At 36.6% G+C, this 24113-nt stretch overlaps 1 protein-coding gene across 2 annotated transcripts in view; it reads left to right on the forward strand.

Moving 5' to 3' along the window:
• The window catches only part of cpne5b (copine Vb), a 213347-nt gene that overhangs the window by 22686 nt on the left and 166548 nt on the right, over positions 1–24113 (forward strand). For both annotated transcript variants that reach the window (XM_084394844.1, XM_084394843.1), the window contains exons 2-3: positions 20562–20602; positions 22063–22109. In XM_084394844.1, coding sequence (XP_084250970.1) covers positions 20562–20602; positions 22063–22109 — 88 coding nt within the window. The remainder of the gene's footprint in view (positions 1–20561; positions 20603–22062; positions 22110–24113) is intronic.

Here is a 24113-nt window from a genome sequence, read left to right on the forward strand (position 1 = left end):
TAATGTTTCAACAAAGCCTCGGTGCACTGGAGCGGATCATATATATTGCATGCAAAACCAAATGTGTAAAATGTTCACTTGTGCGTGAAAATAAAATACCTGAATGGAAGGAAACAGGGTGGAAGATGCAGAGAAAAAGTCGGCGACCCAACAGATTGGGGGCCGAAGGTAACCGTTATTCAGAAGGCATTATAATCAGCTCGGTATTAAAACCCCCCTCCGCCCCATTCAGGGTCAAATCACTGCCCCCACCCCTTAAATGAGGCTCCATCTCCGTGATATCGCCGGCCTTTCCCTCAACAGCCTCTCTTTCTGGCCCGAACAGTGGACATTATCTCCAGCCATGGGACTAAAATAGTCCTCTAATGGATCAAATGGAGCTCAGCCTCTCTGGCCTCTCTGACGGCGAGTGTTGAGCGCGAGGCTGGCACTGGTGATTGGAGGCACTTTAAGGGCAGGAACGGGCAGTCCTAGACGCAGTATCTCCAGTGTGCTCTCTGCGGGATGTGTGTTAAAACTTCAGGGGAGCTGCACAGGGGGGCTCGGTTGGAGAGAAAAAAAGGAAAAGGGCCTGTTTTATGTCGCGTATCGCCCCCTGAGTGCAGATGACACATGCTGTTAGCCTAGCGCCGGAGATACACAAGAGAATCCATCATGTTTGCTGACCAAGTTCATAACCACATCTTGAACATGGGTGGGGAGAGGGGTAAAAGAACAGTAAAAGAACTAGAATTTATTGTAAAGTCCTCAATTTGAACTATTTACAAATAAATATATATATATTTTTTTATAAATATGCAGACATTCACTCTTAATCCCATGCATTATTATGCAAAACACGGCTCCGCTAATGATTCTTGTCTTATCACATTGAGTTAGGAATTATGTTACATGAATGATGTAAATGAAAGCCTGTATTTTCAATAGAGGGTATGCAGTGACATCACTTTCCCGGCAGAACACACCCCTTCAGTCGGACTGAGAGGCAACATCGCTGCCTTTAGTAAGGGAAACTGCAAAAACAAACAATTATCAGCTTAAATTAAAGACAGTTGGACTCGACAGTGATCCTTACAACCTACCAAAAAAAATATATAATACACAAAGCAAAGCCCGAAATTTATCTGCTAGACACTTGTATAATCGTCATATCGCCCAGCCCTAAAACTTGTTAGGCACTAAGACATTATAGACATAACATTATGACTTTTTTGAATCTCAGTTCTCGCGAGAGCACAAGTTGAATTTGCTCAGCGAGTTTACTCTGGCGTCGAGTAATGATGCTCATTAAATATGCCCTTGTATCCGAGCTGCACCAATCACATCGGGTTATCTGATATAGGCGGGCCAGAGGCGAGCTAAACAGATGACGACAGCGATGTGACGTCGAAGTCATTAGTAAACATTGCAAGATGGCTATGGATGAACACCAGTTGTTTGAAACGGCTTTGGCCGCTACAATGAACGAGTTAGACTTGACTTTTTGTCTAAAAGAGGAACAGAAGATGGCCAAATCTTTCAGATTTAGGTCTGGATTTCCAGACTACATTAAGATGGGATTTGATGGTGAATACAATGGATTAAAATCCTTTGGTTCCGTCAATATATTTTGTAGAAACTGTTTACGTTTTCTGGGTAACTGTCCATATTTACCATCCATCCATCCATACAAACATCCATCCATCTATCCATCCATACAAACATCCATCCATCCATCCATCCATCCATCCTGTCCATATTTACCATCCATCCATCCATCCATCCTGTCCATATTTACCATCCATCCATCCATCCTGTCCATATTTTCCATCCATCCATCCATCCATCCATCCATCCATCCATCCATCCATCCATCCTTTACTAAAGACATGCATTGGAAAATTTGAAAGCGTTTGAGAGGGCATTTACTGTAACCTGCTCTTTCCACTATCGGATAGCGATCAAATTCAGGAAAATGCATGAAGTGACCAGGTGTAAACAGGCCCAAAAATGGACCTCAAAGTAGAATTATTCCCATGGGTGATTTTTAATTGAGCTTATGATGTGAGTGAATCTTGGAGAGCTATAGTCCATTAAGCGCATGTTTCAGTGTCATTTTGGGGTTATTTCGTGTCATTACATGCACATTAGATATCTAGTTAATCATGGTTAATTACATCGCTCCCTGAAGGAAAGGCAAAAAGCAGCAGCAAATGCAATTTTAAAGAGGAAGTAAACAGAGGGAACAAAACATGGCCTCCCACAGATCGTTTCAACTGTCTGTATCACAGATATTATCACACATATCCCCCGCATTCACACTTATATATACAGAACTCCACAAAAAACCAATGAAGTACGTGATGTCCAGACAACTGTGGGTGTGTTTGCTGTCAGTTATAAGTATACTGTATACTCTGAAGCTAATCGGTCATGGAGAAAACATTGTTATTGCATTTTAATAACACGTTTCCTTCATGAAAATCAGCAGTTATTAATAGCTTTCTCTTGTATGCAAAGTAGACCTACTCTCAAAAAGAAATGTCACTCTACTGATATTTATTCATCCATCACTAAAACTCTAAACACTTTTCAGAAGATTTCAGGAAGAGTTATTTTTGGATCTCTTGTACTACAGATCCCCTATAGGGACAAAAAATATATTTCAATGCTTTTTTCACTCGCTTGCAAAACTTTTGCTTTCACTCACAGAACTGGTGATGGAAATAATGAGATGGGAGGAAAAGCTATTTCAATCATTTTAAGAGGTAGCTGTTTCTCAGGGGAATGCTACACTTTTGCAGTCAAACACAAAAGCGTGGTGGAAATAATTATTTTATACTATAAAAATGTTATAGTATACAAAATATACTTCCCAAATCATATTTTGTCAATTACTATGTCTCCGTACTATCATTGCTGAATTGTACCAGTCCAGATGCATTTGCGCGTGCGTGATAAGACCTTATGCGCCGGAGAAACAATCGTGCAGCCATCTTCAGTATTTTGTCTTTGAACTTCTGTTTTAGCGGTAGCTCTGTATATTTCTATGGCATTGCTGTCGAAGAGCAATTAGCTGGTGAAGTGGATTTTACTGGATGTAGAGTTAACGAAAGTTATCATGAGCATTGTAATGTTTGAAGATGATGTCATAACAGATGCCAGTAGACTGAGAAGATTTTAAAACGAGCGGTTCATTCATAAATCCGTAAGATCTTATCTTTGTGCTTTGGAAATACAAATCGCAAGACAGAACGCAACGAATGCAGCGCTAAAAAGGGGCGGAGCTACATAAGGTCTATTATGAGTGGCATTTTCTCTGACTCTTTCTGGAAGTTACGTCGTTAAGCCACTAGGTGGCAACAACTGACGATTTTTATGACTGAATCATTTATTCAGCCAATTTAGATTAATTCACGAACGCCATTACGGTGTGTTCGTCGGAATCATGGGTGGAATTCCTTCGTTTGGAACTATTTCAATGCTGGAGCAAATGTAAGTTAGTCATTAACTACTTGTTTACCAGCTTAAAGTAACATCAAAAACATCAAAACCAGATCCTAACAAGTATTTATGAATGTTTTTCCATTAAAAAGAATAGATAGGATACATAGTTATTTACTTATTTTACGTTGTTGAAGTCAAAGCAAATTTTTCTGTGTTCGTAGACAACTTCAGTGCTTGTGGAGACAGCCTTGTCATCATTCATATAGATAGTTTACTGTAATGATGGGAGAAACAAAGCTTTTTGAAACTTTGAATCAATTATTGAACCAATAGGCTCTATGCACGATCGCTTCCGCGTTTTGTCTCAGCCCGCCCAGTTACATCCGGTGCTGCGTCGGAAGCCGTTTTTGCATCCGGTGGAGATAATGGTAAATTAACACTCGCTGTTTACAAGAACTTCCAGCGGTTTACGTGAATGATGTTAACAACATTGTGAGGCAGTTAGCTGTCACACCTAAGAGTAAGAAAGAGAAGGGCTTTAAATTATATATTTTGAGCTACGTCGACAACTTTGAGGGAGAGTATTCTCTCATATCATGCGAAATCCGACTAGCAAATCGGTTTCTAAAATCGTTGTCTCCGTTTCGGAGAAAATAAATTTTAAGAAAGTTTTGGCGCTAGTGCACTTCGCTATAGAACGCGCTATGCGGAAGTAAAGACGCTGGCTGAGATTCTACCGGAAATACATCAGCAGCGTTCGTGCAGAGAGCGTATTGACTCACTGTTTCGAAGCATTCGAAATGACACACTGGCGACCCCTGCTGGTCAGAACGGCGTAAATGCAATGAAAACTCAAAGCAAAAACATGGATTACAACATCTTTTACAAACCAATTGCAAATGTTTTATTGAAGGTGTAATCTTGTAATACAATTAACAAATCATATAAAACCATTACATATGAAGTATTAAATTGTAGAACTTGTTTAAAAAAAAGAAAAGAAAGTATGTTGTTTCTGACCAATCAGAGCAGAGTAGGCCTCGGAGAGGAGGGATTTAGAGAGACTGAATCTTCGGAGGAGTCGTTTGAGAATCATTGAAAAATGTATGTTATGTATATTATGTGTTTTTTTTTTTTACCTTTGATGCATGTAAACATATTGTAGGAGACTCAAAAACAAAATTAGGAACCTTTAAAATAGGGGCACTTTAAATTTGACCGTTTTTGCTTCAGTAGTATAATGTGACATGCATTTTGCGAATCGTCTTTATAGGTTTGATGCTGAGGGGTTGCTTAGTATTCCTAATTTGAATGAATCTGTCATCCGATACTTAGAAGCCCAGTCTGCATCTTCATCACCATGAAGAAGGTTTGAGGTGGTCCCTTGATGGCTGTTCACACCCTTCACACACATCATGTGTCAGCTCCCCCTGAAGATCTCCTTTATTCAGAGATCCAGCTGTCAAACTGATACATCCTTCATGATATTGTGAAAGGTATTGCATCATCTCCTCTGATACAGCTTGAGAAAATGGGCTTGCCTGCAGCTATTTCTAGATAACATCAAAGCTCTGTTGCTGTGAGATTTAAAGGACCGATTTGGGATGGTGACAGAAAGTGCAGTCTTATTTTGGAACGTCTTCATTAAAAGACTTTTGATTATTGCCTCCAAAATGTAATTATCTTTGAAGCTCAACTAGAATGAAATATCACAGTACACAGATCACATGACTCGTCCCCCACAAACAGACAAAGCTTACAAATACGGTTTCATTTTTATTCCTTAAGAATAAACTCGACATGAGAAACATGAGATTATTCACTATTACTCATTGCCAACTTTGTGGGGACATTTTGTCCCCATAATGTAGGGTATACCTGACACACACACACACACACACACACACACACACACACACACACACACACACACACACACACACGCACGCACGCACACACACACACACTCATACACACAAGAGGATTGACTCCAGGGCATTGATTTACTGAGGGGCGAGTGTATGCTGTGTTTTAGCGATCAAAGCTTTGGAGCTCATAGTAATGGGAGTTTGAGGCCAGAGAGAGAGAGAGAGAGAGAGAGAGATATGGAAGGAGAGAACTGATGAGATAAAAATGTGAAATCAAGCAGAAGGTTGCAGAAAATAGAGCTGGCATCTTTTCCAGAGCAGTCAGTATGTTCTCTCTTGAGGGAAGAAGCCTGTAGACGCTTCCTTTATAGTGTTTCTGCCGTGCCTGACGGATCTGGTGGCAAAGCAAAACTGCCACCTCACAGCACTCCACTGCTTACACGCACCAGCCCTCTCGGGGTGTGATAACAGCCAGCCGTTCGTTTCGAACCCCGACTCACGGGTCACTCCGACATTCCCTCGCTCGCGTCAGGAGTCTGTTCGCTGTCCTGGAGCAGTGTGGTTTTGTGTTAAAGGAACTTATCAGAGTTATTTTCAACCTGTCTGTGGACCGCAGCTGCTGCGTGCTGTCAGTTACACAGGACAGTGTGTGACACTGATGGAAAAAAGAGTTTTCAGTAAATACGAGTATAAAAGAAGCATGTATATCAAACAATGCCCCTATGATATAAGACAAATAATAATAGATTCCGTTTTTTTTTTTTTCGTTTTTTTTTTTTTCTGAATTCCATTTTATTGGTTAAATAAAAATTTTGTAATCAAAAAAGCAGTCTAATAATTGATATCATGACACTTATATGGTTTAACAGCAATCTATAAATAATACACTTTAGGTCCCTATTAAATCCATTAAATTTTTTTTTAACAAATTATACTGGTACCAAACCAGTATTTTTTCCATGATAAAGACACTTACTTGATTGTGTAGTGATTCACACCTGCAACAGAACCTGCAACTAAACAAAACCATTCAACTTTTTTTTTTTTTTTTTTTTTTTTTACCAAGGCTGCATTTATTTGATCAAAAATAGTCAAAACAGTAATAATGTGAAACATTAATATAACTGTTTTATATTTTAACATTTAAAATGGTTGTTCTTTTCTGTAATAGCATTACTCCAGTCTTCAGTGTCACATGATCCTTCAGAAATTATTCTAATTTGCTGATTTGGTGCTCAAAAAACATTTATTAGGGGTTCAATCATGAAATGCTGAAACCCTATTGTAATTGTAAGGATTTGTAAAACACATCGTGCAGGCCAAACCGCTAAACCAAAGCCTAGAGACTTGAAACCTGGCCGGATGGTAGGCCTCAATTTGGGGAGAACTTATCAGAGTATGACCCCGATTGGCCCATAGGTGGCGCTACAGCAACCAAAAGTACAAAATCGCTCATAACTCTTAGACCGTTTGACCTAGACTCAAGTGTCTTACACCACTGTGATCCCTTTCTGCTATGTCGAATTTTGTCCAAAACCTACTTTTGTGAACTAGTCCCTGGTTTTTCGCCCGATCGGAACCAGACCAGTCTAGGACAATTCTCTGGACTCTCTACATCAATAGTTATTGAAAAAAACGTTGAACTTTTGCATTTGGGTGGCTGTAACAGGGTCATTTAGAAAAGGGGCGTGACAAAATACACTCAAAAGCCTATAAATCCTAAAGGAAAACTCAGACAACTCACTAAATTGCCTTATGTGCTTAAAGGCCTCAAATGCTTGAACCCCGCTAAATGCTGCTTGCAGCTTTAATTTATTATTATTATTAAATAAAAACGGTTGTGTTGTGTAATAAAGTGTTGAAATGTTGTGTTTTCATTATTGTTTGATGAACAATCATTTATGTTGTAACCTTCACTTGTGATCTATTTAATGCGTCCTCGCTGAATAAAACCACCCAACCGGCTGGGTTAAAATGAGTCATCCAACATGCTATAGTTTAAATGTGTTGTGCCCAGTATTTACTCAGTGTGGTGTTAGCAGTCGAGTTATTTTGAGACCAGCACTGTAAGTGTATCATTGTAAACCTAAAAGTGCATGCGACAAAAACACAGTGAGTCAGTACAATACAGGGATCTACAGTACACGCTCTATTGATTGTAAAACAAGCATTAGAAATATATTACGTTGAATATCCCTTTTAGCACAGGCTTTCCTTCACATTACCACAGAAAGGAACCCGTTCATTGATCTTTAAAGTCACAAAACCGTGCTTAACCTTTATTCGACACCACGTCAACAATACAATCGTTCCCATTGCGAGAGGAACTCGTAATCCCGGTCCTCCAGACGTGTCCAAGGAGCCCGTGTCCATCCACACAGCTCTCACATTACCTTTCCAAAATGAAACAACCAGTTTTGATTAATCTTTAATGAATTCTTTGTTGACCTCAACAGCACATTTCTCATGGAGTATCGAACCGGGATGTATTTCACCGGAGAACGATGGATAGACACGGATATTTGGTGGATTGGCTCCTTGCTCTGGAGACACAGGGGTTCAGATCTGCACTCATAACGCATTCAGCTTCATCTCCAAGCTCTTAAGGGCTATAATTAAACCTCCTGGAGGATTCCTGGAGACAGAGAAAGGAACCTTTGCTGAGCTTTGGACAAGATATTCTGATTTTCAAAAGGTGTGATGAGGAGGACATAAATGAGGTTTAATGATGGCACTTGCTGCCATAGAGTGATTAATGAAGAATGGCAGGTACTCATGCTGAGCCATCATCACTAAGATAGAGAATAGCACTTCATCCTGATACTTAAAAATGTATCTTATATGGTCTTGAATGCTTGAATGTTGATTTCAGTGCTGGATATTATTGGCGAGAGGTTTATAGTTTCAGCAAAGCAGGCGGAGGGTTTTGTTTGGTTATTTTCTAAACAGCTCCTGCTCTTTTGTGCGAGCGCTCGCAGTGTCTTTCAACAAGCGTGACGGAGAAGATCGGGCTGATTATTTGCTCTTTGATATGCAGAGGACAATACTTAAAGTTAATTACATTTTGGGCCGTTGAAAAGTGGATGAGTAATTGAAATTAAACTCACCAAGCAAAGAGTGCAATTTACGATCATAATCATCCACACCTGCTTCCTGCTTTTTTTTCGATGGGCTCTTTGGGGACAGGCACAACATTTCACACATTGTTGTCAGAATGCTTTAAATTCTCTTCTGAAATCTCTTAATATCTCTTTCAGATTTGTTGAAATTGGAGATGGCGACATGTTTTCATGTAAACACTTGATTTAAAGTTGCGTTTATAAAGCTTTACTATCAGATAATTTGACTATTTTATGACAAGGTTGTAAAATGTCATGTGGTGCGACTCCCCAAAACCTTTATGATGTTTAAAGGGGTGGTTGATTATGATTTAACTTTTCTAACTTTAGTTATTGTGTAATGCTGCTGTTTGATCATAAACAACATCTGCAAAGTTACGACGCTCAAAGTTCAAAGCAAAGGGAGAGATTTGCTTTTAAAGAAATCACTTTTTAAGGACTACAACAAACGGCTGGTAGAGACTACACGACATTCCTCCCGGGTTAGTGACATCACCAACCCTAAAATGTACATAAACCCCGCCCCCTGACCACGATTTATAGATTATCAAGACAGAATATGCTAATCAATGACTAGAAGATAACTACACATAAGCTACATAAATTCATCAACTAAACATACATAAATGTCCTGTTGCTTTCTACATGCATTTCTTCTTCTTGAGTCTCTCCATCATTGTCTGAGTCTGACTCTAAATTTTCTGAAATTTTCAGTGCATGTCTGTGTGAGTGCAAGCTGTTGAAGCTCCGTCCTCTGTGCTGGGAGCAGCAGCTCATTTACATTTAAAGGAACAGACACAAAACGTTGCGTTTTTGCTCACCCTCAAAAATTTACTATATAAAAATATCTGTGGGGTATTTTGAACTAAAACTTCACATACACACTCTGGGGACATCAGAGACTTATTTTACATCTTGTGAAAAGGGCATTATATCACCCCTTTAAGTATTAACAAATCATGATATATATATATATATATACACACATATATATATATATATATATATATATATATATATATATACATATATATATATATATATATATATATATATATATATATATATACACATATATATATATATATATATATATATATATACACATATATATATATATATATATATATACATATATATATATGTATATATATATATATATATATATATATATATATATATGTATATATATATATATATATATATATATATATGTATGTATATATATATATATATATATATATATATATATATATATATATATGTATATATATATATATATATATGTATATATATATATATATCATGATTTGTTAATACTTAAAGGGGTATACATATATATATGAAGAGTTCAGATGCAAAAGCCTCTAAGTGCCATCTGAAATTTTCTTCTAAAATGATAATTTTTATCAAGTTTGTATATTTAAGTTCAGTAATTCCACTTAAATGGGAATGAAAATTACCTATTAATTGTCATTTAAGTGAAATTACTGAACTTAAATATACGAGCTTCATAAAAATGATCATTCTAGAAGAAAATTTCAGATGGCACTTAGAGGCTTTTGCATCTGAACTCTTCATATATATACACATATATATATATATATATATATATATATATAGGCTATATATGTGTCACGCAAGGTTATTGACAGGCACTCGGAAAAATGAGCATATTACCCCTGTATTAAGAGAACTACATTGGTTGCCGGTTTTCTACAGGATTAATTTTAAGATACATTTATATGTTTTCAAGGCCCTACATGGTAGTGCTCCGACATATATAGCTGATCTAATCCAGGCGAATAAACCAAAGAGAGCACTGCGCTCCGAGTCATTAAACCTCTTGGTAGTCCCGCGGACGTATAGGAAAATGAGAGGAGATCGCTCTTTTGCAGCCGCTGCTCCCAAGCTGTGGAATAGTTTACCTCCTTATATCAGAGAATGTTCCTCTCTTACAGAGTTTAAACGACATTTAAAAGCTTACTTTTTCACTTTGGCATTTGATCATTCATGAGTGCTGTGCTAGTGGTGTAATAGGTTATTATTAATGCCGCTTAGATTGAGGTTGTCTATGGTAATGTTTAGAATTTAAATGTGTTTTTATGATTGTTATCTTACCCTTTGTACAGCACTGTGGTCAACTTCTGTTGTATTATTATGTGCTTTATAAATAAATTGAACATTGAACATTGAACTCCGCTAATTTCTGCCAGATCTACTGTATACTGGCGGCATTTCACAGCGATCATCAATGGCTGAAGAGCGAACCTACTATAATTTTACAAATACTACGGTTATTATGTCACAGAATGTAGTCTTCAGTGTTTTCAGGTGAGAATGTAGTTGTTCAGACCTCATATATGAGATTTATTAATAAACATAGCACCTATTTGAAAATGTGTTTAGATGTTTTGGGAGATGTGAGCTCCAGGTAGTTTTGCAAAGTTGGGCTACTTTTACACTGTTGCTGCAGGTTGTTTTTTAGTGTCCGGGTTGAAGAGCTTTTGTGCAAGCGCTTGCAGTGTCACTTGACCGGCCTGTGGCGAATCACAGCCGTGCTGATATAGAGCCATATCGCATTACTATGAGTGTGGGGTTGCTCATATATATTTGTTTAATTTAATTAAATATAACAAATTATGTAAAAATGTATCATCTTTTGTTGGAAAATTAAACATTTTAGCGAACTAGATTTAGCAAAACTAGCAAGAACTGAGAAGATAGTGATCAAACTACATTTTATAAAAATCACCTGTCAAGTTTATAATATATATTGCATCAGCATAGGAGAGTCAGATTGGACGACTACAGGGACTCATCTCATTTAGCCGTGTATCTGTTGCCAAAATGATGAGGAAAAAGGATTAGTCAAGAATAGAAAATTATATTATATAAATATATACTATGTATATAATATAAATTATATATAATATATAATTAATATAAATTATATATTTTTATATTTTATATATTTAAATCATGAATGTCAGAATCAGAATGTATATTTCATGTGTAAAAAATGTCAGAAAAACAACAACACATTGAACGATGTTCGAAGTTTTTTAAATTAAATTGGCGTTTATGCTCTTTAGCATTCCGTGTGAAGTATTGCACTTAATTCCATGATCATCCCGAATCAATTTCAGTGAGTGAAGAACAAATTTATACTCACTTATGTTATATTATGTATTACGTATGTCATCGTCTCTGACCTGAAAGCATGTTTAAGCTGCTCAGGGGGGCGTTTCCCGAAAGCATCGTTAGCCAATTATGTTCGCAAGTTCCGTCGTTGTCTGCATAGTTCAACGAGTCGGTGTTTCCCGAAACCATCGTTCTAACAAACATTCGCAAACAGCATCGCACAGTTGTGTGTTTGGAACGACAGCTCTCGACCTGTGGTTAGAAGCAGTTTCTTGTTTGCATGACATGTGGACTCAATAAATCCTTATCTTGAGCCAAATAAGCAAGTTGACATTCAGTATAATCTGTCTTTTATTTAAAATACATACAAATGCCATTTAAGTATTTTAGTTTGTCAAGAGATTTAAAGTGTCGTTTTTGAAGTGTGCATGTGTGAACGTGCTCTAGTGCATAAGAACGAGCCTATGATTGAATCTGGAAATAAAGCAAAATAACTGAGAAAAATTTGAAATAGTCCTCAGATGCCATGTCTGTAATTTATAGCAAAACATCTAGCGTTAATTCGATCTCAAACAGATTCATTAAAAGAAGTTATTACTCCACCACATGCGGGACGTCATAAACCAACATGGTTGAACGACCACTTTGCGACACTATGGTTTCGGGAAACAGTCGTGACTAGCTAGTTGATGTCTTCAACTATGATGCATCGTAGCAGCGAGTTACGTCGTTGTTCGGGAAACGCACCCCAAGCCGCCATTTTCTCCTTCTTTTCAGAAAGCGATGACGCACTCAAAACATCCGGTAGTTTGGGTTCTCTAGGAAATCCGTGAACTCCCTGGACCTCTTCTTCTCGTAAATACTATTGTATATTGAGCACGTTATTCTTTGACAGACATCAATGTCGTGATTTTAAATTATGTGGATAAAAAAAAAAGATGGATTGTAAGGTAATAATCATTTATTTCTTAGCTGTCAAGTATTCATTGAAGTGATTGATGCCCATGTAATGTCAATGTTTTTAGTTCTAATATTCCAACTGTTTTTGACGTCTTTGACGGACGCAATAACATTTGTGAGGGGTGAACTACGTTAGATTTGTGGATTATTATAAAATGTGCTGGAGACATTCGAAAGGCTTTTTTGGTAGTTCGTAATGCATGTTTGGCTTGTCAAAAATGTTACATTCAGCTGGCGCAAATTCATTGACATTTGGAAATCAAGTTAATTCTTTACCGTTGTTTTTATTGTGTCTTATTACAAAAATCTTTTATTTAAACCCACGAAAATGCAGGTCCTGTAAATAATAGTGAAAAATATATAGTTGTTCCAATATTAGTTTAGTTTATTTTCTTATAAAAGCACATTTCTACTGCCACAAGTGCAGCCTAAAGTGCTGTACAAAGCAGTCAAGAAAACCAAACAAACCAGATTTTGTCTCTGCTATAAGTTTTTCAACACAAGATGAAACCAGCATGAATACAAAAAATGCATTTCTAATAATTTGCATACATTTTATGCTCTGCTCAACTTTTTTGCATTGCCAACGGTTGCTGTCGCTCATCTAGCCTCAAATCATCAACTCTCATCGAAAATAAAAGACTTCTGGTAGCTTTGTCGTAGCAAATCGCTGTGTATTCTGTGTGAATGGGAATGCCATGAGCATTTCATATTTTCATGTTAAATATTCCGCACATAAACAGGGATGAGTGTTATGGAGTTCAGAATAAATTTTGTAATGCAGATCTCTAAATGTTTTGCAAAACCTTATCTGCCATCTGTGTTTATTCTGCATGCGAGGAAAGTAATAACGTGGCTGACATTTGGCCTCTGAGCAACCTTTCACGAAAGAGCAGGGCGGATTCATTTCCATATTGAAAATCCAGAGTGAATGAAAAGAAGAAAAATAGTTTGGCCTTTCCTGAAGGATATTGCTAGAATCATGTTAAAGTTTTAGGTAAGATTAGGTTTGGTTTGGTGTAAATGAAATGCTTGTTTTCAGGTTGCGCTAAATATCAACACAGGATGGATACTGTACCACAAAACACACACACACACACACGCCCGCACACACACGTACCTAACGATATATGGTGAAAAACGTCTCAGGTCACTGGTTGTTTTACTGTCAAATACTGTCAAATTAGTTTTTTTGTAAGTAATGACTAAATGATTAGTAATGAATTTTGCACATATGATTAAATTTTTTTTATTAGTTTTTTTCTTATTTTGTTATCAGTAATGTACATTTGTGTTTTGTATTATATTTTTTGCTCTTTAGTTAATGTTTATTGCATCATTTTAGTTTCTTATGTGTTACCCTGATGGTGTTTTGTCTTTGTATGTGACCCTGTACACCTTCTATATACGAGTATTCATCATGTTTTATGAACTGGCCACTTACGATGAACTCTGATTCATCGGGCCCTATTTTAATCTTTAATCTAAAATGGGTTGGTCTGAAGTAGCTTCATTATTCATAGGTGTGGTTTGGGCATAACGTGAAATAAACCAATCAGAGCATCATCTCACATTCCCTTTAAGAGCATCATCTCACATTCCCTTTAAGAGCAGGTGTGCTTGTTACATGGCAGATGGCTATTATAACAGTGGATTTGCCAGGCGTACGCCAGGAGCGGTTCACAGCCGAGGAGACCGACGTTCTCGTCAGGGCTGTAAAAGACAGAGAAGTGACATTGTATGGGGATGGAGAAACACACCCAGATTAGCTTAGCTTAAACAGGCGTATAATAATTTTGGTATATGTGTAAGCTAGATTTATGCCTATTTTTTCACATCTTCATGGACACCACAATGATTTCCCTCATGTGGAATATTTTTCTTGTAATTATGTATGGTTTGCAAAAATGGCAACTGCCGCGTCTGTGTAGAGTAGAGAAGCAAAGTGAATGCGCAAACTGCACACGCTACATTATGCCAAGCATGCGCCCTTAAAATAGCATCTGAATAACGCGGAATTGTTTTCTGAAACTGCAAAATAGCACCAGGGAACGTTTGCGCCGGAACACGCCTCCTCTTTTCGCTGAACCGTTCCCGGGATCGCAAGTTCATTCCCTAATTTACCGACGTGCGTCTGTGGAGGGAAAAGTCTGCTGTGCGTCGGGTGCAAAATAGGAATGATACATGCGTCGGTGTACAAAGTCAATTGCGCTGGGTGCAAGATAGGGCCCATCATGTGACTTTATATTGTTCCACGTGTATTATTTTGATGGTTGTCGGTACCTTTTAAGGGAAAAAGGCAAATTTTGTTTATTATAACTTAACTAAATATATGGTTATAAGTTATAAAATATACTGGCATCCTGTAAAACAACATTGTCACCAGTGCTTTGTACCAAATGCAAGAGGTTGGAAATGTGAATATTTTAATCTTTGATATTGTGGATGTTGTGTATTGTTAAATGTATCGGGTGGATGTTGTGTGTTGCGTATTGTGTATTATTAACTGTTTTGTGATTGTATGACTAGACTAAAGACCAATTTTCAGCTAAGGCTGAACAATAAAGTACAACAAACTAATTAATTTGAGCCGGATCCTGTTCCAGAAAATGCCCGATTTTTGCAGTATTTGTCTCTGAATGATCCGGCATAAACAAGTGCATGGCATGATGACAGTGCGTGCGTGTGAGAGACAGAGCGTGTGCAGGTTTATGCAGATGTATTTGGAGGTTGTGTTTAGAATTGTGATCAGCTTTCTTAAGTTCAAAATCACTCTCATTGGTTGGTGCTTACTGCTAATTGTTTTGCTCACAAAAGAGAGTGTATATCTACCTGATGAATTATTCTAATAAAAATAAGTGAATATTGCCAATGTCAAAAAGCATATTTAAATTTTCCATATCCACGAGTAAAGCTGATGGTGTTTCTGATCAAAAGAGATCCCCAAGATGAAACTGTGATACGGCAGTTATTAATGTACAAATTAAGCGCTGATTGTCACAGTATTTCAGCCATTTTTACAGTGAATTTCTGAATTTCAGGGGGTTTTTTACAGTAAATTTAATGCGATATTTTTTACAGTTTATGTAAGTATCAAAAAATGTAAATGCAAACTAACCAGATCACACATTACAGGATAAATGTGAAAAAATATATTTGCACAACCAGAGACCTTATTTATGTAATTTATATAATGTATGTTTGCTTCGTGTTAATATTTTTTTACCATACATGTGTCTGAATTTATTTTATTTTATTGGGCATTGACATTTTTTACTGATCCGGTATTTACCGGCTATCAAAATTCTGGTATATACTGTACAATGGTCAAAAAAAGTATTTCTTTGCTATTTTTTTGAAAAACATTTTTAAAGTAATTTACAATTACATTTGCTGTGACCTAAAATACACCCAAAGACGTGGCAAGTTGTAATATTCTTATATTCATATCTTAATAATACAATTATTTTTATTACAGTTGTTTTAACCATTTATGTTTTACTTTTTATCTATTACAATGGTTTTTTTGTACAGTACCAGTCAAAAGTTTGGAAACATTACTACTTTCAATGTTTTTGAAAGAAGTCTCTTATGCTCATCAAGCCTGCAGTTAAAAAAAAACAAAAAAAAAACAGTAATATTATGAAATATTATTACAATTTAAAATAATGGTTCTCTTTTTTAATATATTTTAAAATGTAATTTATTTTTGTGATGCAAAGCTGAATTTTCATCAGCAAGTACTTCAGTCTTTGGTGTCTTATGATCCTTCAGAAATCATTCTAATATGCTGATTTGATACTCAGTTATTATCAATGATGGAAACAGTTGTGCTGTTTAATATATTTTTTTGGAATCCTTTTTTCAGGATTCATTGATGAGTAAAACGTTAACAGCATTTATTCATAAAAACAGCATTTATTCAAAATAAAAATATTTCTAACAATATAAATCGTTACCATCACCTTTTATCAATTTAACGCATCCTTGTTGAATTAAAGTACTAATTTCTTTTTTTTTTTAAGTTATTGTTCCCAAACTTTTGAACGGTAGTGTATATTGTTACAAAAGATTTCTATTCTAAATAAATACAGTTCTTTTTAACTTTTTATTCATCAAATAATCCTGAAAAAAGTATCTCAGGTTATAAAAAAAATATTAAGCAGCACAACTGTTTCCAACATTGATCATAAATCAGCATATTAGAATGATTTCTGAAGGATCATAAGACACCAAAGACTGGAGTACTTGCTGATGAAAATTCAGCTTTGCATCACAAAAATAAATTACATTTTAAAGTATATTAAAAAAGAGAACCATTAATTTAAATTGTAATACTATTTCATAATATTACTGTGTTTTTTTTGTGTGTTTTTTTTAACTGCAGGCTTGATGAGCATAAGAGACTTCTTTCAAAAACATTAAAAATAGTAATGTTTCCAAACTTTTGACTGGTACTGTATGTTCAATTTTATGATTTAAATTTAATCAGAAAATTTGATCATCAAAATACTTCATAAATGAAAATTACAATTATTCCAACAACAAATGGCAGTGTAAAAGAGGCTGTGAATGGTTAAATATGCACAAGACCAATCACAGTTCAGTGTGTAATGTAAAAAGATAAATGACAAAAAGTGTCCATAAATGAAACGTACTAAATTACTGAGAGCACCAGCAGTGAGATGCCACATTTTTCTTCTACTGTCAGTTCCTGTATTCCTGATGACTCGGGCCAACATGCTAATTATCATCTGCAGTGGATATAAACATGGTTGATTTAGGTAGATGAAAGGATTATGAGCAGAGAGATTCCTGTAGATGTGAAGAAGAGGTGAAGCAGAAACATGTAGGGTGAGGGCCTTTCCAGACGGATGCCGAGAGAATCTGTAATCACAGCTGCTTTTTTAGTGATACCAAAACCACATATTTCCCTCTGATCATCTATTCTGCCCGAGTCCATCCTGAGTGTGTGTGTGTGGGGGGGCATGTGTGTGTAATCCTCATAATAGAAATGCCATCTCTGATTTAGAAGTTGAGATGTGATGACTGTTGTGCCGCTGGGAGTGAGGCAGAGCCATCGTCCTCATAGCGCATATCAACAGAAGTGAAACTGTAGCTATTGAATTAATATCTGTGTTCAGACTGAGAAAAGATTTTTACATGTTTTTGAAAGAAGTCTCTTATGCTCACTGAGGCTGCATTTATTTGAACAAAAATACAGTAAAAACAGTAATATCGTGAAGTATTATTACATTTTAAAATAGCTGTTTTCTATTTTAATATTGTAAAATGTAATTTATTCCTGTGATCAAAGCTGAATTTTCACATGATCCTTCAGAAATCATTCTAATATGCTTGTTTGTTGCTCAAGAAACATTTGTTTTTTTTATTATTATTATCAACGTTGGAAACTGTTGTGCTACTTAATATTTTTGTGGAAACCATGGCACGCTACCATTCAAAAGTTAGATAAAAAAAAATAAAAAAATTAATACTTTTATTTAGTTTTAGTTTTATTCAGAAGGAAGAAAAAGTCACAAAAAAAATTAAGCAGCAAAAACATTTTCAACATTGACAATAACAAGAACTATTATTAAATCTTTTTTTACAATATGTAGCCTATATATGTAAGTCTCAGGTGTCCCCAGAATGTGTCTGTGATGTTTCAGCTCAAATTACACAACTGATCATTTATTAGGCCTATACCATGCCGGGCGGAAGCAGTTCTGGGAACTGTCAAAGTGATGACGCTAGGGTGATACTTCAGAAAAGGCCAATAAGAGTTGGCGGATATACGGGTATAACAGAAGGTGGCTTGCATCCACTCATTCAGATTGGTTCTTCGGAGCCTGTGAATCTCTCTTCATTCACCTTTACCTAGAAGCTTTGCTGGATTCCTACGGTGCATTTCAGCGCTTCTCTCTCTCTACGCACAGATAAGTGCAAGAAAGTTCAATTGCATTATCGGAGGCATTCTGATGTGGAAGACTCACCTGGATCCCACCAACAGGTGGTTGTGCAGACTGAGTCTGACGCTGAGATGGCTGCTGTGCTTGCCCGTGCTACCGCAAACATCCGGCTTGTTGAGTGGATTCCTCCTGCCCCGAGCAATCACGGTTAGATGATTGGTTTCTGGTCTTGGATCACCCCACTCAGGCTCTCTCTGCCACAGTTCCTTTTTATAACGGAGGTGCACGAGCGGCTCACAGAGTCGTGGTGGGTATCTTTTTAATGCCAGAACACACTTCGCATGTTCTTCCACCCCCACTACCCACAACGGTACACTCAGGGATTACTCCAGCGCATCAAGGCTGAGCGGGCGATTGTGTTGCTTCTGTGCCTACTAGGGATGTCACGATACCGAAATTCCAGTAGTCAGTACCGACACCGGTCAAATTTTACGCTTCTCTGTACCAATTTCGGTACCACAGCAAAATATGTTGGAACTATTTTTCCTATTTTATTTAAAAACATTCAATTAAATTGATTTATGACGGTAATCATAAGTAAATAATACATACAAGCATTGAAGTCTGCATGCTGTTTAAACGTAAATATTGCTTATAAAAAAAATCAAGTGAAAAATAAGCAACCTTCTATGCACACATTATTATTATTAGTAGTAGTAGTAATATTTTTAATACATGGAGACGTAGCTAAATCTACTGTACAGTAGTCTAATATAATTATTTATATTATTTATAGGTTAAGTCCTCCAAGGAGAAGGTGGTGCTGCTAACTTAAATTGTCACACTGTAGAGCCCTGTTTTAATGTGAGTCAAACAACAAGAGAAAAACAGAAAATCACTTTCTGAACCACCTGCCCCGACAGAGAGCAAACACCTACTTTACTGTTGGTTAAAAAAAAGTTTGGGTAGGATGAACACGAAGATCTGCTGCAATTAGAAACAGAGATAACAATCTACCACAGTTCCAAAGATATAATAAAAATCCACATATTACTGTTAGCAATCGCTGCAAAACTCTCTGGTGTGGGAGTATGTGACCGTTTCTAGTTTCTGGATGAAGGAATGTTGCATAGAATAAGAGAAACTTTTGTGAACTTGCACAAAAAGTACTGTAGTGTACATGGTACAGTCATGGTATTATATAATACCATGGTACTTCGATATATTCCATGGTACTTGATGATTATCTTATGATGCTATTCACAGGGTACGCTAATGTGATTAAAAGAAAACCATGGTATATATAAAAAACAAACTTGATATTGCCATGGTACATGTCCACATTAAAGTAAATGCTGGTTTACTGGCTGCAAACCAAATATACATATGAAGATTTGCATGTGATTTTTAGGTGGCATGTCCTCATGATTATTTTATAAAACCGTTATAAAAGTTCATTTTAAAAGTAAATTATGGTGTCATTATTGCAGTTTTTTGTTAGTATATTCCAGTATCTGATTTGAGCTCTTGTTTTTTTGGTGTAATCAGGTTTCAAGTTTTTTAAATACATTTGCAGACCTCTTCTTATTTGCATACTTGAGTTATTTGTAAACTTGGCTATTGTATCGATTGGACAACAGTGTTATTTTAGTATTATTTATACTCTATTATAGTTTGTTATTTTTGATTAATTTTAATATTTTTAGTTTTCATTTTAATTTTAGTTTAATTTATAGTTTTAATAAAAGCTGGAACATCTATTGAAAAACAGAAAAGGAAAATATAGTGAAGCATTTGCCATTCCGCATTTTTAACCTTTTAGCTCACATGTTGAAAGTGGCTGATGTAGTTCAAATGACAAATGTGATGTTATTTATTAAATGCTTATGTTACTTGTAACTTGAAGTTTAAACGTGTGAAAATGTCATGGGTATTTTTTAAGGGAGCCTACAGTCAACACTTTGTCTTGAAACGTTATCCTGATATCTGCTTTTGTGGAATTCCAATAATACAGTTTAATGAAATTGTCAAAAAGCCTCTTCAGTAAAGCTTCACATGTCAGTGTGTCACTGATAGCGTTTAATCAAGCTGTCAGAATTATACTGATCTTGTTTTTTTTTCTTTCTCTGCAGGAATCTTTTAGACAGAGACACGTTCTCCAAATCTGATCCACGTGAGTACAGCCAATGGAAGATTGTCTTTTCATTTTATACTCTGCATTAATTAGCGACCCCCACTCGTTTTCTCCTTGATCTCCTGTCTTTCGCTTCTCGTCAAACACCAGCGTGATTCTGATGAGTTCTTCTCATCTGCAAAGCTCTGCGTGTATCCGATTATCCTGAATGAAACATGAACTCAGAATGGCAGAAAGTTCTCATCTGTTGGAGTGGTAGACAGGGAGTTACAATAAAGGAATAGTTCACCCAAAAAGTCAAATTTAGCTCACCTTCACAACATTTTCAAGTGCCCTGTTATACTTTTTATCTATACTTTGTTTTACTTTTTATAATATAGCTCACAACAGACTGGGCCATCTGACCAATCAGAGCAGAGTAGACCAATCACAACAGACTGGGCCATCTGACCAATCAGAGCAGAGTAGACCAATCACAACAGACTGAGCCATCTGACCAATCAGAGCAGATGGACCAATCACAACAGACTGAGCCATCTGACCAATCAGAGCAGATGGACCAATCACAACACACTGGGCCATCTGACCAATCAGAGCAGATGGACCAATCACAACAGACTGAGCCATCTGACCAATCAGAGCAGATGGACCAATCACAACAGACTGAGCCATCTGACCAATCAGAGCAGATGGACCAATCACAACAGACTGAGCCATCTGACCAATCAGAGCAGATGGACCAATCACAACACACTGGGTCATCTGACCAATCAGAGCAGATGGACCAATCACAACAGACTGGGCCATCTGACCAATCAGAGCAGAGTAGGCTTGTGGAAAGGAAGGGTTTAGAGAGACTGAATCTTCAAACACACCTTTTTCAGACTCTTTGAGAAGTGAGTCGATAGATGCTTGTAAACCTATTGTAGGAGAAAACAAAATTAGGAATCTTTAAAATAGCATAACAGGGGCACTTTAAAACCGTATGACTTTCTTCAGTGATACACAACGCTGAAGAATGCAGCTTCTACATAATGAACATGAATAGGGATCACCATAAAAGTGTCATAAAGATACACATTATTAATTTTGCCAATGGTATTTTATAAAAATAGAAATGAATTGAAAAAGTAATGAATTAAATGTTTCCACATTTATTGTTTTTCAATTAGTATTGAAATGATTGAGCATTTGGCAACATAATTCCATTTCTGTTTTCCTAATACCATTACAGAGGCAGACTCATTAAAATCCTCCCCTGTGTTCTGGTAATGACGTCACTGATGTCAACCTTGATGTGTTGCATTTTAAGGCGTCATGAATGGATGCATATCTAGATTGACAAGATTTTCAGTAAATAACAACAATTTTTATAGTTTCATATCTCATATCTGAAATGTTAATTTGAGAAGTTCATAATATTATTGTTTAATTGCTGTTTTTTTTGTATGTAAGTGAACATTGGCACTAAACGTTTGCTATTTTTGTCCCTTTTACAGTGTGCGTGTTGTACACTCAGGGTGTGGAGACCAAGCAGTGGAGAGAGGTACGTACACACACACACACACACACACACACACACACACACACCTTGACTGTTCCCAGCTTGCATTGCTATGGTTTCATCTCTGGTGTTGTTGTCCAATCATGCGTGTCGGTTCTCCCCGCAGCAGCATGCGGTCAAGCGTCTGTCTGCTCTTCCTCTTCTGTACACCATCAAAACACCTCCAGTGTCTTATCAATAACAAGCAACACCCAGTTCAGCGCCTGTACATCAGCGCTCAGTTCTGTCTCGACCTGCTGCACAGAGCAAGGGTTGTTTCTCCAACAGTGTTGTTGTAGTGATGAGTCAGTTTCCGTACTTCCCAATTCGAGGAAATGAATCAGAAGAAGACTGTCCTGCTGGGTGCTGATGTTCTGAACAGTGTTTTTCCCACTAGGTTCGTGATAAGAGTTGGTACTCTGTCATTTGGTCATTTTACCCTCTATATATCTTTAGAAGTATGATACATATTATCTTTTAATAGCATTAAAGATTTAAATAAGTAAGTGGTGCCACTGTTATCTTACGCCAGAATAGCTACATGGCTAAATCTGTGCGGCTTAACTATGTCCTCTAATGCAAAGACTTGTTTTCTCTCAATGACAGACCAAATATAGGAAACGAATACATTTTGACATTTGCCTCACATAACCAACTCAGTATGACTTTTCTAATGTCGTAAACTTGCTCAGTTCTTCACCTGGTACAGCACTGCTCGTTTGGGTACGAGTCCCTTGAAACATGATTCACGACACTCAATAAAAGAGCTCAACACTTGTAGAAGCAGCTAAAATGTCATGATTGCTTCAGCAAATGGGTTTTTTATTATTTCCGGCGAGCATTGGTTGGAAATATTCAGTGACCCTCAAGTGTGTCAACTGAAAGAAATTTATGTCAGTAAACTTCAAAGCAGGGGCGGATCTAGAAAAATATTTATGGGGTGGCGAGAGGGGGGCAGGAATTTTTGAGGGGTGGCAACATATGGCAGACGTATATATACTGAATTTAATCACAGATAAATTGGCCATAACTTTTAATTCGTTGCTGCCAATAGGGATGGGTATCGTTCGGTATTACTACTCTTACCAATACTCCTTATCGATCCGGTACTTTGACGGTATTCTTATCGGTTCTTTTTGTTATATTAAAAAAAAGGGACAAAAATAATTTAGAACAAAATTAATATTGCTTTATATTTTGAAATGTAAAATAAATATCTATAGCAAAAGAAAAAGCATTGCTTTAACAAAACAAATAAAACATGTAGGCTATGTTATGCAGAAGGGTGCAGGCTTTTGTGTTTAATATTCAGAAGACATAGCACACCAAAAACAAAGTACAAACACATGGTCAAACAAAAAAAGTATACAATTAAACAAATATACAAATGATATATCCAGTGCTTTAATTTCAGTAACGTCTACTGACATTACTGTTCAGGAGTAATATGGGCTAAAAAGACAAGTCAGATTTAAAATAACACTGCATAGTTTATCATAGATAGATTAAAGCTTATATCATTCAAGAGCTGCGACTGATTTTCTCTTTGCCTTTTGTTGTTTGATTCACATTAATGGAGCAATCGTCAGCAGGTTTATTAGACTGCTGCCTCTTTAAGACCAAATGGAGATCTAATCATTATTACGCATCATATTTTCTCCCAACTATTAACGCCCATACTTAATCCTATTGTATTTGTTATTATTGGTTTCATTGCTGTGATATCTGAGAGGAATTGGATTTAATAGGACTGCTTAGCTAATCAAATGATCGATCTCCTAACTGGCACTGTATTGTTGTAACGTAACATACATCGGCGTAACGGCGACCATCAGTAAACGTTATGGATACAAACGATATTTTAGATTTTTTATTAAGCTGGTCTTGTCTTTACTAAAATCAAAATTAGGCTAATCAAAGGGAAGAGTGCTCTTACAAATCACGAGGGAGCGATTTGACCGCTGATTTTGGCTAACGTAATAGACACGCTGTTTTTGCTGACGCTGA

The sequence above is a fragment of the Rutilus rutilus genome, assembly GCF_951802725.1.
Source record: "Rutilus rutilus genome assembly, chromosome: 22".
NCBI classification, from domain to species: Eukaryota; Metazoa; Chordata; class Actinopteri; order Cypriniformes; family Leuciscidae; genus Rutilus; species Rutilus rutilus.